The 14366-nt window shown below is 48.1% G+C and overlaps 1 protein-coding gene across 1 annotated transcript in view; it reads left to right on the top strand.

Annotated features, from left to right (window-relative positions):
• Positions 1-5463: 5463 nt before the first annotated feature.
• NELL1 (neural EGFL like 1) overlaps positions 5464-14366 on the top strand; it is a 633167-nt gene continuing 624264 nt past the window's right edge. The window contains exon 1 of the mRNA XM_030200710.1: positions 5464-5522. Coding sequence (XP_030056570.1) covers positions 5471-5522 — 52 coding nt within the window. The 5' untranslated portion in view covers positions 5464-5470. The remainder of the gene's footprint in view (positions 5523-14366) is intronic.

The following is a 14366-nucleotide window of genomic DNA, read 5'->3' as shown; positions in this document are numbered from 1 at the left end:
GAGTGTGTGTGAAGATTTCACCAGCAGGGGTAAACATGTGCCAGTCTGTGGCACGAAATGCCTGCAGTTTCCCGCTGTGGAGAAATCTCAGGCTTGTGAGGGTCTAAGGGCACCGAGCTAGTGCTGCGCTCCCGTCCCCTGGACTGACAAACGGACAGACAGCCTCCCGGCCGTGCACTCTGCCGGTGCCTCCAGCTTTCGGATTGGGTTCAGTCTAACTGGATCCACGGGGAGGGGGAGGCGGGGATGGGAACCAGTTGCAGAAGCTGCTCTCTCTGCCTCCTGCCAGCAGCTGCCACTCTCTGAGCCCGGACTGCCCAGCCCCCCCAGCCCCAGCGGGGAGGGGGAGCGGGAAGGAGAGAGTCACGGGACGATCTGACAGCCCAGCACCCCTAATCTCACCCCTCGGTGCAGGGAGCCGTGGTCTGTGCCTCGGGAGGAGGAGGAGGAGGAGGAGGAGGAGTGGGAGGAGGACTCGGGCTCCTCCAGAGCTGTGTCGGAGCTGTCAGGTAGCCCGTACGGGATACAGCACTACTGGACCCATGGATGCCCTTGTGCTGCTGCTGTGGGCTTGCGTGGCCGCTGCCAGGGCAGGTGAGCAGGGCTGGGGCTGGTCTCGTTTGGATTCTTGCCTTTGAAACTGCAGGACGTGTCCCCGGGTGCGACTTTTGCATGCAGCTGGCTGGTAGTGCCCGGTGCTGGGGGGCTGCACAGAGGGTTGTTGCAATTGCTGCTACTCGGAAGGAAGGGGAAGGGAGATCGGTGATCCAGGGAGGCATTGCAGGGCCACCCCCGGCCGCAGGGCTCTTGCTTGGACCTGAGCTCCCGAGGCACATGAGCCGGACTTTGGATAGTGGGACAAGGACAGGACCGGCTTTTTTTTTGGAGAGGGGATGCCAGAATTGGGCTAAAGTTGGGAATGGAGGAAGGCAGGATAGGAGCTGAGGGTCCCTGGAAGTTTTGTGAAGAAGATTCAGTGACTGAACCCTGCCGGGGCACTCTTGGGGCTCTCTTTTGGGTTGATGGCTGGTCTCCTCTTGCAGAATGGCCGGAGTTGCCAGTCACGTCTACCCATAGATATTTGAATGGTACCAGGCAGTGGGTAGTGTTGGGATCTGGGATCTCTTAAGGTGTCACATTAATATTCGGCCATTGAAAGCTGATTTTCTGCAAGAGGATGGCAGGAGCTCAAAGCCCCTCCCGCCGCCAAGGGAAGGTACATTTTCAGCACAGTATAATCTCGCTTCAGGCTTGTATTGTGCAGAATTGCTGCTCCGTTGAATCCTGGCTACACCCCACCAGAGGCTGGGGGTGGGGGAGCAGTTGGGTTTGAGGGTTTTCCTGCTGCAGGCACACAAAGAAACAATCCTGCCGCTGACCTTTTAATGTTTCTGTGAGGCAGAGCTTGTTCTCTGCTGGGGTCAGGTCCAGTCTTGTCCTATAAGTGCGTTTACACAAAGAGAGGCAGCTCTCCCCCTCCCCCATCCTTTACTGACTGACATTAAAAACCGAAATCAGGCTGGAGAGCTAAAAAGCATACAAATATTATGAATAGCAGGCGCCTTTCCTACAAAACGGGTGATGGTATGTGCACCAAGGGACCCTTTTACTAAGCCACGGTAAGCAGTAGTGCATGCTTGCCACATGCTCAGGTGTCCTGCGGTAAGTTCCAAATCTGTGCACACAAACCGTGCCCGAAATTAAAAAAAAAAATCTTTCCTCAGAGGAGGGTGTGTCTGGGGGCAGAGAGTGGGTGTTCCTGCATTAATCAGCACTGCTACATTCAGGGGCGTAGCCAGACTTCGGCAGGAGGGGGGTCCAGAGCCCGAGGTGAGGGGGGCACATTTTAGCCCCCCCCCCGTCACTGCCGCCACCAACAACTTTGAGACTAGGGGCATGCGATGAAACTACAGTGTAGTAGATTTAAAACAAATCGGAGGAAATGCTTCTTCACCCAACGCATAATTAAACTCTGGAATTCGTTGCCGGAGAAAGTGGTGAAGGCGGTTAGCTTGGCAGAGTTTAAAAAGGGGTTAGACGGTTTCCTAAAGGACAAGTCCATAAACCACTACTAAATGGGAAAAATCCACAATTCCAGGAATAACATGTATAGAATGTTTGTACGTTTGGGAAGCTTGCCAGGTGCCCTTGGCCTGGCTTGGCCGCTGTCGTGGACAGGATGCTGGGCTCGATGGACCCTTGGTCTTTTCCCAGTGTGGCATTACTTATGTACTTATGACCCCCCCTGCCGACATCCCTCTTGATCCCCCCTCCCACCGCCAACCCTCCCCCACCGCCGCCATTGCCGTCTGCTACCTTTGATGGCAGGGGACCCCAACCCCCGCCAGCCGAGGTCCTCTTCTTCCGGCGCAAGGCTTCCTTCTGTTTCTGTGAGTCTGACGTCCTGCACGTTGTACGTGCAGGACGTCAGACTCACAGAAACAGAACGAAGCCTTGCGCCAGAAAAAGAGGACCTCGGCTGGCGGGGGTTGGGGTCCCCCGCCAGCAAAGGTAGCAGACGGCAATGGCGGTGGTGGGGGAGGGTTGGCGGTGGGAGGGGGATCGAGAGGGTCATTGGCAAGGGGTCCAGGGCCAAATCTATGGGGGCCCAGGCCCCCGTGGCCCCACGTAGCTATGCCACTGGCTTAATTAACGCACGCTGATTAGCATGGGAGACCTTACTGCCTACAAAATAGGTATCAGTAAGTGCTCATGTGTTAATTTGTTTTAACAGCCATTCGCTAATGGCTATTAATAGGGGAAATCGGCCATTTTCCAGTTATGGTAAAAATGATCTTGGCACACGGGAAAGACCCACGTAAGGGTGCACTAAAGCCATCATTTACCCCAGCTTAGTAAAAGGAGCTTTAATTTTGAAAAAATGGCTACATGCTAATCGCAATATTAGTGCATGGTCATTAATGAATACAATTTTTTTTTTTAAAGACCATTTTAACAGCTGTAGTAAAATGGCCCTGGCACACAGGAAAAATCCCACGCAAGGGTGCACCAAGGTCACTTTTCACTACAGCTTAGTAAAAAGACCATTTTGAAATGGACGTTACAAGAGGCTAACAAGAAAAGTTTTTTCTCTACTAAAAATAATAATTGTCTTTGGGGACCCTTTTACTCAGGGGTCGTTTTACTAAGCTGCAGTAAAAGGGGGCTGCACTAGTGTCAGGGTGGCCATTTTTGGGGAAAAGAAATGGCCATGCGGTACGTGAACTACTTGCCATGTGGCTATTTTGGCAGCTTGGGAGGAGAACTAACCACCACCCATTGAGGTGGCGGTGACAACTCCTGTGCTAACCCAGCAGTAACAAGCAGCATGTGGCGCTGCCCGATGACCACCGGGTAAGCGCTGGTGCTACAAAAGTACGGTGCTACGGTAGACAGGCGGTAGTTCTGGATTGGTGCGCAAGCCTGTTGCCCAGAGCCGCTGAGAGGGGGGGCAGGGGGGACAAAATTCCCCAGGCCTGGGCCTCCAAGGGGGGCCCGGCGCCGCAGTCCCTTTCATCCGCCTCCCTCCATCCACCACCGGGCTGGGACCCCCTGAATTAAAATCATAGCGCCTCATCTCGACCTCACTCCGTGTGAAAGAAGCGCTGCAGCGACAGTCTGCAGATCGCCTCCCTTCGGGCCTTCCCTCCCTGTGTCCCACCCTCGAGGGACACAGGGAGGGAAAGCTGGAAGGGAGGCGATCTGCAGACTGCAGCGCTTCTTTCAGGGCGGGACACAGGGAGGGAAGGCCCGAAGGGAGGCGATCTGCAGACTGCCGCTGCTGCGCTTCTTTCACACAGAGCGAGGTCGAGGTGAGGCACTATGATTTTAATTCAGGAGGACCCAGCCCGGTGGTGGACGGAGGGGGGCGGCGATGACCTCGGGGGAGCAGCAGCGGTGGGGGCCCAGCCCAATCTCTTGGTGGCCCTGCTGTTGCCTCACACTAACCCTTTGGTAAAAGGTCCCCTCATTGCGTTAAAAAGTGGCATGCGTTATCACAAGTGCAGGGCTTTCCCGCATACTGATGCCACTTTTAGCACAGCTGTAAAATGACCGCATTTCCCATTTTCTGTATTAATGGCCACATGATAATTTCCCTATCAGCATGTGGCCACTAGCGGGAAACCCTTACTGCCACCTATTTTCCACCATCTACTAGGTGTTAAGGGTTGGCATGCTAGCCATGTGCTATTCAGTTGGCACATGGCATAAGTACATAAGTATTGCCACACTGGGACAGACCAAAGGTCCATCGAGCCCAGCATCCTGTTTCCAACAGTGGCCAATCCAGGTCACAAAAATACCTGGCAAGATCCCCCAAAAGCTGAATACATTTTATGCTGCTTATCCCAGAAATAGCAGTGGATTTCCCCCCCCCCCCCCCCAGTCAATTGCAGCTGCTCTAACTGATTAGCGCTGGACACACCTACTCTCCGCCCCCAATTATGCCCCCAAATGCTAAAAAATATTTTCTACTTTTAGCATCTGAATAGCACGTGCGGAACACAAAACTACCGTGGGCCACCTCAGCGTTACCCCCACAGTAGTGGATTTTAACCTGCAGCATGTGTTAGTGCTTACTGCAGCTTAGTAAAAGGATCCCATTGGTTGATATAGATCACAAATATCTGAACTGTTTGCCTAAATCTGGACAAAGCAAAGCAAAAAAAAAAAAAAAAAAAAAAAATCATACCCCCCAACCCCCCCCCCCCCAAACAACCCAAAACACACTAGAAAGCGATACGGGGTGCATGCAGTGGTGTATTTTAATAACTCTACTTCTGCATCAGATCCTCAGAGGGAAGGCCAAGGTGAACCTCAAATATAGCACTGGCATCCTTAACAGGGTGCCCCCCCCCTCTGCCAGTGGGCTAAGCACTGAATGAAAAAGTAAGAAGTGTGGAAAAGATCTTGCTGGAGGAATGTGTGTGTGTGTGTGAAGATTTCACCAGCAGGGGTAAACATGTGCCAGTCTGTGGCACGAAATGCCAGTAGCTGCCCGCTCTGTGTAGAAATCGCAGGCATATGAGGGTCTAAGGGCACCGAGCTGATGCTGCGTTCCCGTCTCCGGGACTGACAGACTGACAGCCATTCAACCTCCCGGCCGTGCACTCTGCCGGTGCCTCCAGTTTTCGGATAGATAGGGATCGGTCTAACTGGATCCATGGGGAGGGGGAGGCGGGGAGGGGATTGGGTTGCAGAAGCTGCTGTCTGCCTCCTGCCAGCAGCTGCCACTCGCTGAGCCCAGAGACTGCCCAGCTACCCCAGCCCCAGCAGGGAGGAGGCCGGGAAGGAGAGAGTCATGGGACGATCTGACAGCCCAGTACCCCCAGTCCTACCCCTCGGTGCAGGGAGCCGTGGTCTGTGCCTCAGGAGGAGGAGGAGGAGGAGTGGGAGGAGGACTCGGGCTCCTCCAGAGCTGTGTCGGAGCTGTCAGGTAGCCCGCACGGGGTACAGCACTCCTGGACCGATGGATGCCCTTGTGCTGCTGCTGTGGGCTTGCGTGGCCGCTGCCAGGGCAGGTGAGCAGAGCTGGGGCGGGGTTTTGTGGCCGATCCCATTTAGATGCTTGCTTTTGGAACTGCAGGAGGTGCCCCAAGGGCGACCTTTGCATGCAGCTAGCTCAAAACCCCTCCTGTCATGGGAAGGTACATTTTCAGCACAGCATTTCGCTTCTGTTGTTGTGCATTATAGGTGTTGCACTGAATCCAGGCTACCCCCCCCCCCCACCCATCGGTGCAGGGGGGAGGGGGCAATTGGGTTTGAGTTTTTTCCTGCGGCAGGCACACAAAGAAACAATCCTGCCATTGCCCTTTTAATGTTTCCGTGAGCCTGTGAGGCATAGCTTGTTCTCTTCTGGGGTCAGGTCCGGTCTTTCGTGCATGCTATAATACACAAACAGAAGCAGCGCTCCCCTACCCCCAACCTTCACTGACTGATGTTGAAAACTGAAATCAGGCTGGAGAGCTTTTAAAAAAAAAGTTGCAAATGTAACCCTTCCTAGATGGGACAGATGAGGATCGGAACCGGGTCGGACGGCGGTGAGATTTCAGTGTAACTCCATGGCATTTTTCTGAAACTTTACTCTGAACTTTACTCTGAGTCTGGCTTTAGCGTTCACATATTTATGCATTTTTGTTTTACCTTTTACTACCCTTAAAACATAACATTCAAACAGTATAGAGAGTTCATTTCTTCGCAAGCTATTCTTCTGTAGAAAGTACACCTCTTTGAAAGTATACTTTATAGGGATGACTTCAAAGCGTATATATGAGCCAAGAGCGCTGGTGCTGAACCTTAAGAAGGGATAACTCTGACAGCTTCCTTTTGCATCAGAAATGTTGAAAGAACTGTGACATGGAGAGGAAGCTCAAGCTGACAATTCCAGATGCCAAGTGTAGAGCTAAAATGAGCTTCTCGCGCTTCTTTTAGTTGCAATGATTATAATAGGCTCTGATTTAGAGCTCAGTGGGGGAATTATGATAGGGAGAAAACGATGCCTGATTATGTTTTGTGGGAATTGCCTAGTAAATGTGCTTTGTTATTTATATTTAATTATGTTAAAGTTAACAAAACTCATCTTTTCAAGAAAATTAATGGCTAAAATGACAATTATTATAATGAAAAAATCTTATACCAAGATTATTTTTTCCTAACTCATGCTACTTTTCTAGAACTGAGAGCACATTCAGGGGTCCTTTTAATAAGGACCCCCAGAGGAAAAGTTCCTAGTCTGCTATTGAGATAGAAATGAGGAAAGCCACTGCTGTCCCTGAGATTGGTAGCATGGAATCTTGCTACTCTTTGGGATTCCGGAATCTTGTTACTCTTTGGGATTCTACCAGGTACTTGTGACCTGGATTGGCCACTGTTGGAAGCAGGATACTGGGCTACATGGATCATTGGTCTGGCTTAGTAAGGCTATTCTTATGTTCTTAAGCGCTAGCACATGCATACTGCATACTCTTAAAAGAGCTTACTGTGGGCCACAATGAGGCATCCTGTGGTAAAACCAAAATGTGCGTGTTTAAACTATGTGCAAAAAAATATTTTAGAATTTTTTTCAGAGGGAGAGTGGCTGGCTGTAGGTGGAGTGTGGAGCTTGGCAGTGGGAATCAGCGTAGCCACTGTACCGCATGCTAACTGATTAGTGCGTGAATAGCGCATGAGCTCTTAGGTAAGGTCTCGCGTGCTAATTTTTGTGATTGGCTGCGTCCCTACAGCAATATTAGCACATAGCCATTAATTGGAAAAATGGAAAATCAGCCATTTTCTGGCTGTGGTAAATAAAGACCTGCATAAGGGTACTCTAAGGCCATGTTTTACCGCTGCTTAGTAAAAGGACCCCAGTGTTTTTGCATTCTTATACAGAGTGTGGGGTCACTAGCACCATCATGGAGTGAACTCAGGCTATATATACTACTTTCTCTTATCCCGAATTGTGATCTCTTTATACTTGTTTGATTAACCTACTATGTCACTCATGATCTTTATGTAATACCACTTATATCTCTCACTCTGGAATGGCGATCGCCATAACGGAACAATGTAAGCCACATTGAGCCTGCAAATAGGTGGGAAAATGTGGGATACAAATGCAGCAAATAAATAAGTAAATAAATATACAGTATCGCTGTCATTTCTTGGATTCTGTGGTCTATAATAAGGTTTACTAATTCAGGGGCCCCTTTTACTAAAGGGTTGGCACGCAGCAACAGGCTTGCCACGCGCTAATCTGGAACTACGACCGAGCTACTGCAGGAGCCCGGCAGTAGTTCCCACCCCCAGTGTGTGCCGTTTCCGGCGCTACAAAAATATTTTCTATTTTTGTAGCACCAGTGCTTACCCGGCGGTAATCACTGCCCGGTTACCGCCGGGTTAGCATGGCAGCCCAAACGCTCCCCCCCCCCCTGAAATGGCCGTGCAGCAAGCGGTTCACTTACTGCATGGCCATTTCTTTTTGAGAAAAAAAAGACAGCCTTTTACCTGCTGTGGTAAACCTCAGTACGTGTCAAAAACATGCACTGAGGCTAGCGCAGGTCCCCCTTTACCACAGCTTAGTAAAAAGACCCCTCAGTGAGTTATCTAGCATCAAGACATTTTTAGCAATGATTGGCTAAGCATTGTGCAGAGCTCATTCTACCAAGTGACTAACATTTTGGTAATCTCCCACTCTTACAAAAGAAATTCAATGACTATATTTGGAGGAGCCCAAGGAAGAATGTTCAGTTCGATAATTGTATATTGAGGTCAGACCACATTGTCTCTTGGGTGTTCAGATTTGAGACCTTGATAATAATAGGTAATAAAGAGAACATCTGGTGACAAGATTTCATAATGCAACCGAGGCATATGATGGTGGGATTGTATTGGCCTTGCAAACATGTGAAACTTTTAATTTCTGAGCAAGTTTCTGGGTTTATCCATTTCTTGTTGGAAAATTGCTGAGGTCAGGGAGTGCCTTTTTATCAGAATATTTTATACTGACCATCTGATAGGAGCATATGGCGCTGAGCTTCTTCTCCTCATTTGCATAACATGGTAAAACAGAGCTTGACTTTGCCAAGCACTGTCTGGCACTTGGGTTGCCTCCAGACTTCATCCTCGGTACATAGTTGTAAGATAGAACAATGTTTGTATTCAGTGGGCATCTGCGAAGTGAGGAAACCCCTTTTATAGGCGAGCACTTGTGCAAGTGGATAGATATTTAAGATTGATTACATACTAACTTATAAAAAAGCACGCTATGTGACCTCGTGATAGGAATCATTTCCGCATTACTGCTGTTTGGTCCTTTTTACTGAAAAAGCTCAATGCTAAATTTCTTTGAACAGAACGAGACTTTTAAATCAGACTCTGTGGGTTTCACACTTGTCATTTGCTGTTCTGTGGATACCGAACAATTTGGTTTTTAATTTTCACTATGAAATTCCTCAGCACTGACCATTTTTGTTAACTGCCTCTGGTAATGGGAATTCAGATGTGCTCCCCAGGCCTCTTAGACTTGACAATTTCAAATCTATGTGCTCCAAACCAAAACAATAGAAACAATTTAAAGATTATTCAAGGAGCATTTTGTCTTATGCTGTTATGCCTCCGAAATATAGTAGGAACTTAAATGAACACAGAAGGCTCTAGTGCATGTAGCCAGATGGCACTGGAGTTTTCTGAATGTTACATTTTCCTCCAGAGGAATGATATAACCTGATATTATCAGTCCATGTTTATTTTACTGAACCCATATGAGACAACATCTATTATTTCAGTAGCTTCTCCAGAGTACATGGCTCCAGAAAAGATGTTGTCCCTGCCTTACGGAACTGATAATCTGAGTTTAAAAGAGAAAATGAAAAGTCCAGGGACTAATCCAAGGTCACATTATCAATGGTGAATAGGAAATCTGAGCTGGAAGCATTATAGTACACTGTCAGCCCAGCTGCTGGAATATTGCTTCACAAAGGTAGATAGATAGAATAGAAAGCAGAACACCATAGACCTGCTTGTCTGACACAGTAATGGAAACATTACTGAATTGTACATAGGGGCCCTTTTACTAAAACTTAGTGCATGTTAACAGACATTAGTGAGCGTTAAATGCTGCATGTCCTATTTTATACCTATGGGCCATATGGCACATAGCACATGCTAAGCTTTAGTTAAAAGGGCCCCATAGTGACATATCTTAAAGCCGGTAGTTTACTGAATCCTAGGCAGCAATATTTAATTAGGGAAACATCTTGACAAAGAAACTCAATTGAATTCAGCGTGCTTGTCTGACATTGCTGTCTGGATGTCTCAACGCCACCTGAAATTAAATATGACCAAAACCGAGCTTCTCATTTTCTCCCCAAACCCACCTCCCCGCTCCCCCCGTTTTCTATTTCTGTTGATGGCTCTCTCATTCTCCCTGTCTCCTCAGCTCGAAACCTTGGGGTCATCTTTGACTCTTCTCTCTCCTTCTCTGCTCAGATCCAGCAGATCGCCAAGACCTGTCATTTCTTTCTTTACAACATCCGTAAAATCCGCCCCTTTCTTTCCGAGCACTCTACCAAAACCCTCATCCACACCCTTGTCACCTCTCGTTTAGACTACTGCAATCTGCTTCTTGCTGGCCTCCCACTTAGTCACCTCTCCCCTCTCCAGTCGGTTCAAAACTCTGCTGCCCGTCTCATCTTCCGCCAGGGTCGCTTTACTCATACTACCCCTCTCCTTTGGTCACTTCACTGGCTCCCTATCCGTTTTCGCATCCTGTTCAAACTTCTTCTACTAACCTATAAATGTACTCAATCTGCTGCTCCCCAGTATCTCTCCACATTCGTCCTTCCCTACACCCCTTCCCGTGCACTCCGTTCCCTGGATAAATCCTTCTTATCTGTTCCCTTCTCCGCTACTGCCAACTCCAGACTTCGCTCCTTCTGTCTTGCTGCGCCCTATGCCTGGAATAGACTTCCTGAGCCCCTACGTCTTGCCCCATCCTTGACCATCTTTAAATCTAGATTGAAAGTCCACCTCTTTAACGTTGCTTTTGACTCGTAACCACTTGTATCCACTTGCCTCCACCTACCCTCCTCTCCTCTTTCCTCTACACATTAATTGATTTGTTTGCTTTATTTTTTGTCTACTAGATTGTAAGCTCTTTGAGCAGGGACTGTCTTTCTTCTATGTTTGTGCAGCTCTGCGTACGCTTTGTAGCGCTATAGAAATGCTAAATAGTAGTAGTAGTAGTAATTCTGTAAGAATACTTACTACATTAGTACATGGAGGAGAGGGAGGGGCGAGCAGAGTTGCAGCAGTTATGGGCAGAGTTGGTGCAAAGTTTGGGCACCCTAGGCAAACCTTCAGCATTGTGCTTGCCCCCAATTAACTGTCATGCCCGTAATCTGCTCCCTTTCCAAGACATCATGGTAATACTTTTATAATGAATAAGAAGAAATATTTTTTTCACTCAACCAATAATTAAGCTCTGGAACTTGTTGCCGGAGGATGTGGTAACAGCAGTTAGCATATCTACTTTTAAAAAGTTTGGACAAGTTCCTAGAGGAAGAATCAATACTCTGCTATTGAGATAGACATTGAGGAAGCTACTGCTTGCCCTGGGATCGGTAGCATGGAATCTTGCTGCTCTTTGGGATTCTGTATGGAATCTTACTGCTCTTTGGGATTCTGCCAGGTACTTGTGACCTGGATTGGCCACTGCTGGAAGCAGGATATTGGGCAGGATGGACCATTGGTCTGACTCAGTATGGCTGTTCTTATGTAAATATTAAACTTTGTTGCCTGTGTGTATGTATCACACACACAAATAATGAGGGCAGTTTTCCAAAGTCATTTACCTAGCCTAATGGGCTATTTAAAAACTGTGTACCCATTCTGCAAGTAAAAGTTTGTGTTGATGGCTCTTTGAGTTTGTCTGGCTATCAGAATCTATTGTTTTGTTCTTACTGCAGTTGCTCTTTGCTGCCCCCTAGAAGCTGCTGCCCTAGGTGACCACATAGTCTTGCCTGGTGGTTGAGCCAGCCCTGAATATGGCTTATCTGGGTCAGGGGTGTAGCCAGACACCCAATTTTGGGTGGGCCTGGGCCCAGGATGGGTGGGCAGAATAACTTTGCCCTGGCCCACAAGTGATTTGGTCTCTCCCTCTCTCGCCTGCATGCCATTTGGTCTCTCAAACATCCTCCCTCCCTCGCATGCAGCAACTGCTCATGTTGGACCCACAGCCTTCCTTCTGATGCAACTTCCTGTTTCCGCATAGGTGGGAATACATCAGAGGGAAGGCTGTGGGGCTGGTGCAAATAGTATGTATCAGCCGCTGCTCGCGAAGATCTGCTATTTACTAGGTATGCAGGAGGGACAGTTGTTGGGAGTTTTTGGCTGGTGAGGCTTAGGGATCCCTGACAGCCACATCATAGGTGTGCTGCTACTGGGTGGGCCTGAGCCCAAAGTGACGTCAGAAGAAGGCGGGGCAGTGAGCAGCGAACAAGGGAAGGCTAGAGACGTCGGGACTGGGAGCGCCGCCTCCTTCACTGACGCTGCGCTGCCAGAGGAAGGTAAATTTAAAAGAAAAAAAAAAGGAAAGGGATCTTGGGGGGGAGAAGAGGGCGGGCAGTTCCTACATGGGAGCGGGAGGGCAGGGGAGAGAGGGGAATCGCTGCCTTGGAGCCAGGCAGGTGCGGGGGGGGGGGGGGGCGCCAACTGGTAGTCTGCAGGGGGGGCGCCAGAGACCCTTGGCACGGCCCTGTGCACAGATCTCTGGTGACTCCCCCCTCCCCTTGAGTACGGTATCAGTTTTACAGATCAGACCTACAAAGGAATATTGAAATGAGTAGAGATGGAGAAATGATCCACAACACACTAACCCCTGGATTATATATATGGCACCAAAATTTGGGCATGATCCCGAGATGCGCACACAACTTAACTGGCTTATGAACCATTAATGAGCAATGATTGGCCACTAACAAGCAATTATTTATGCTAATTAGCACCAATTAGAAAGTGGACACTCATCTTGCTGTGCTATTCTATAACACAAGGCACACAAACCCCATCACATGCAAATCAAAAGGGGGTGTGGTCATGGGAGAGAGATGGGCGTGTCAGGGACATTCTGAAAAGTCACTCATGTTGTTACAGAATACCAAGTCTCTGTTCCCCACTTGGGCGCCAGCATCAGGGCTGGATTAAGGGGTAGTGGTACCCTAAACCAACTTGCTTAGGTGGCACACCCCCACCCCACTCCATCGCATCACCTCCGGCACTCCCTTCCTCCCTCTACATGTGCTCATTATCTCTCCCTCCCTTGGATTTACATCTCTCTCCTCCCCTAGTCCAGTCTCTCTTTCCCTCTCCTCTCTAGATCTGAAAGGGGGGGGGGGGGGGGGTTGTGGGGAGAACAAAAGGCTTAACCTGTAGTCCAGATGAGCTCAGAGGCTGGGTATTTTGGCACCATTAATCACCTATGCCCTGGGCCAGAGCCTCACTTGGTTCAATGATTAAGCCAGCTCTGACCAGCATTTACACCAGGTTTCAGCAGGTGTAAGTCTGGCACCAAATGTTAGGGCACGGGAATCAGCACTAAGCATGATTCTATAAAGGACATGCACCCTCTTTAGGATCACGCTTAGCACTGATCTTTTCCTGCACACATTTTTGAGCACCATTTATATAATCCAGCCCTAAGCAACACACTTATGTTTCTTTCCACCCTAGTTCTATATGGCAAATGCAAAAGAAACAAGAAATGCTGCAGCTTGCTCAAAGGTTGACATTTGTTACAGATTTTAATTTTTTTTTAATTGTTACCACATATGTGAATCTGGTTTCTGACAGTTGTAAGAACAAGCTGGGTATGCCAGATATAAAGAGGAAGGGTAGGAAGAGATTTTTCCATTTTGCTTATGTCTGTAGAGTAGTGGAAGGCATATGACCTGGCTATAAATAGAAGATTTCCTCTCTGTCTGTGAAGAATTCCCCATACAGCTCTCTGAGAAGGAGGTCGGAGGATCAGAAGGGTTGAGGCAGCGCGGTTACTGCTCTTTATTAATAATTAATTAAATTGTAGCTTATGAAGTGTCTGTACAGCAAACTGTTAATAGAGCCAGATGGATATTCATATGCTTGTGCACAGTATATTGTGTTCATCAGAGACAGTCTATGTGGGATCCATGGAAGCCATCCCAATGTGCACATTTTGTGGGGGTGGATCATGATCCCTAATATGTTTTTCTATGTGGGAACACTCTTGCTAAGATAATGCCTGGTTTAAAATGCTTGCTAAGATAATTTCTGGTTTTTAAGTTGATATTGATGTAAGAATTTTGATCTAAAAAAGTGCTGCATTGCTCCTTTCCTGCAAGTGGCTATTTGCATGAAAAAAAAAAAAAATCTCTTCTCTAATCCTCTGCAAAGTAGTTGTGTCTTAGCATGGTTTTCTATGAGCAAATCATCCTGGCAGATATCAATTTTGTGAGGTATTCTCATTTCTCATTGTGGATATCACATCATGTAGATGGGACCTGCTAAACTGGTGATACAGTGGTGGAAATAAGTATTTGATCCCTTGCTGATTTTGTAAGTTTGCCCACTGACAAAGACATGAGCAGCCCATAATTGAAGGGTAGGTTATTGGTAACAGTGAGAGATAGCACATCACAAATTAAATCCGTAAAATCACATTGTGGAAAGTATATGAATTTATTTGCATTCTGCAGAGGGAAATAAGTATTTGATCCCCCACCAACCAGTAAGAGATCTGGCCCCTACAGACCAGGTAGATGCTCCAAATCAACTCGTTACCTGCATGACAGACAGCTGTCGGCAATGGTCACCTGTATGAAAGACACCTGTCCACAGACTCAGTGAATCAG

The sequence above is a fragment of the Microcaecilia unicolor genome, chromosome 4 (genome assembly GCF_901765095.1).
Source record: "Microcaecilia unicolor chromosome 4, aMicUni1.1, whole genome shotgun sequence".
Classification (NCBI taxonomy): Eukaryota; Metazoa; Chordata; class Amphibia; order Gymnophiona; family Siphonopidae; genus Microcaecilia; species Microcaecilia unicolor.
The sequence above is the reverse complement of the archived record's forward strand: the minus strand, read 5'-3'. Positions and strand labels throughout refer to the sequence as shown.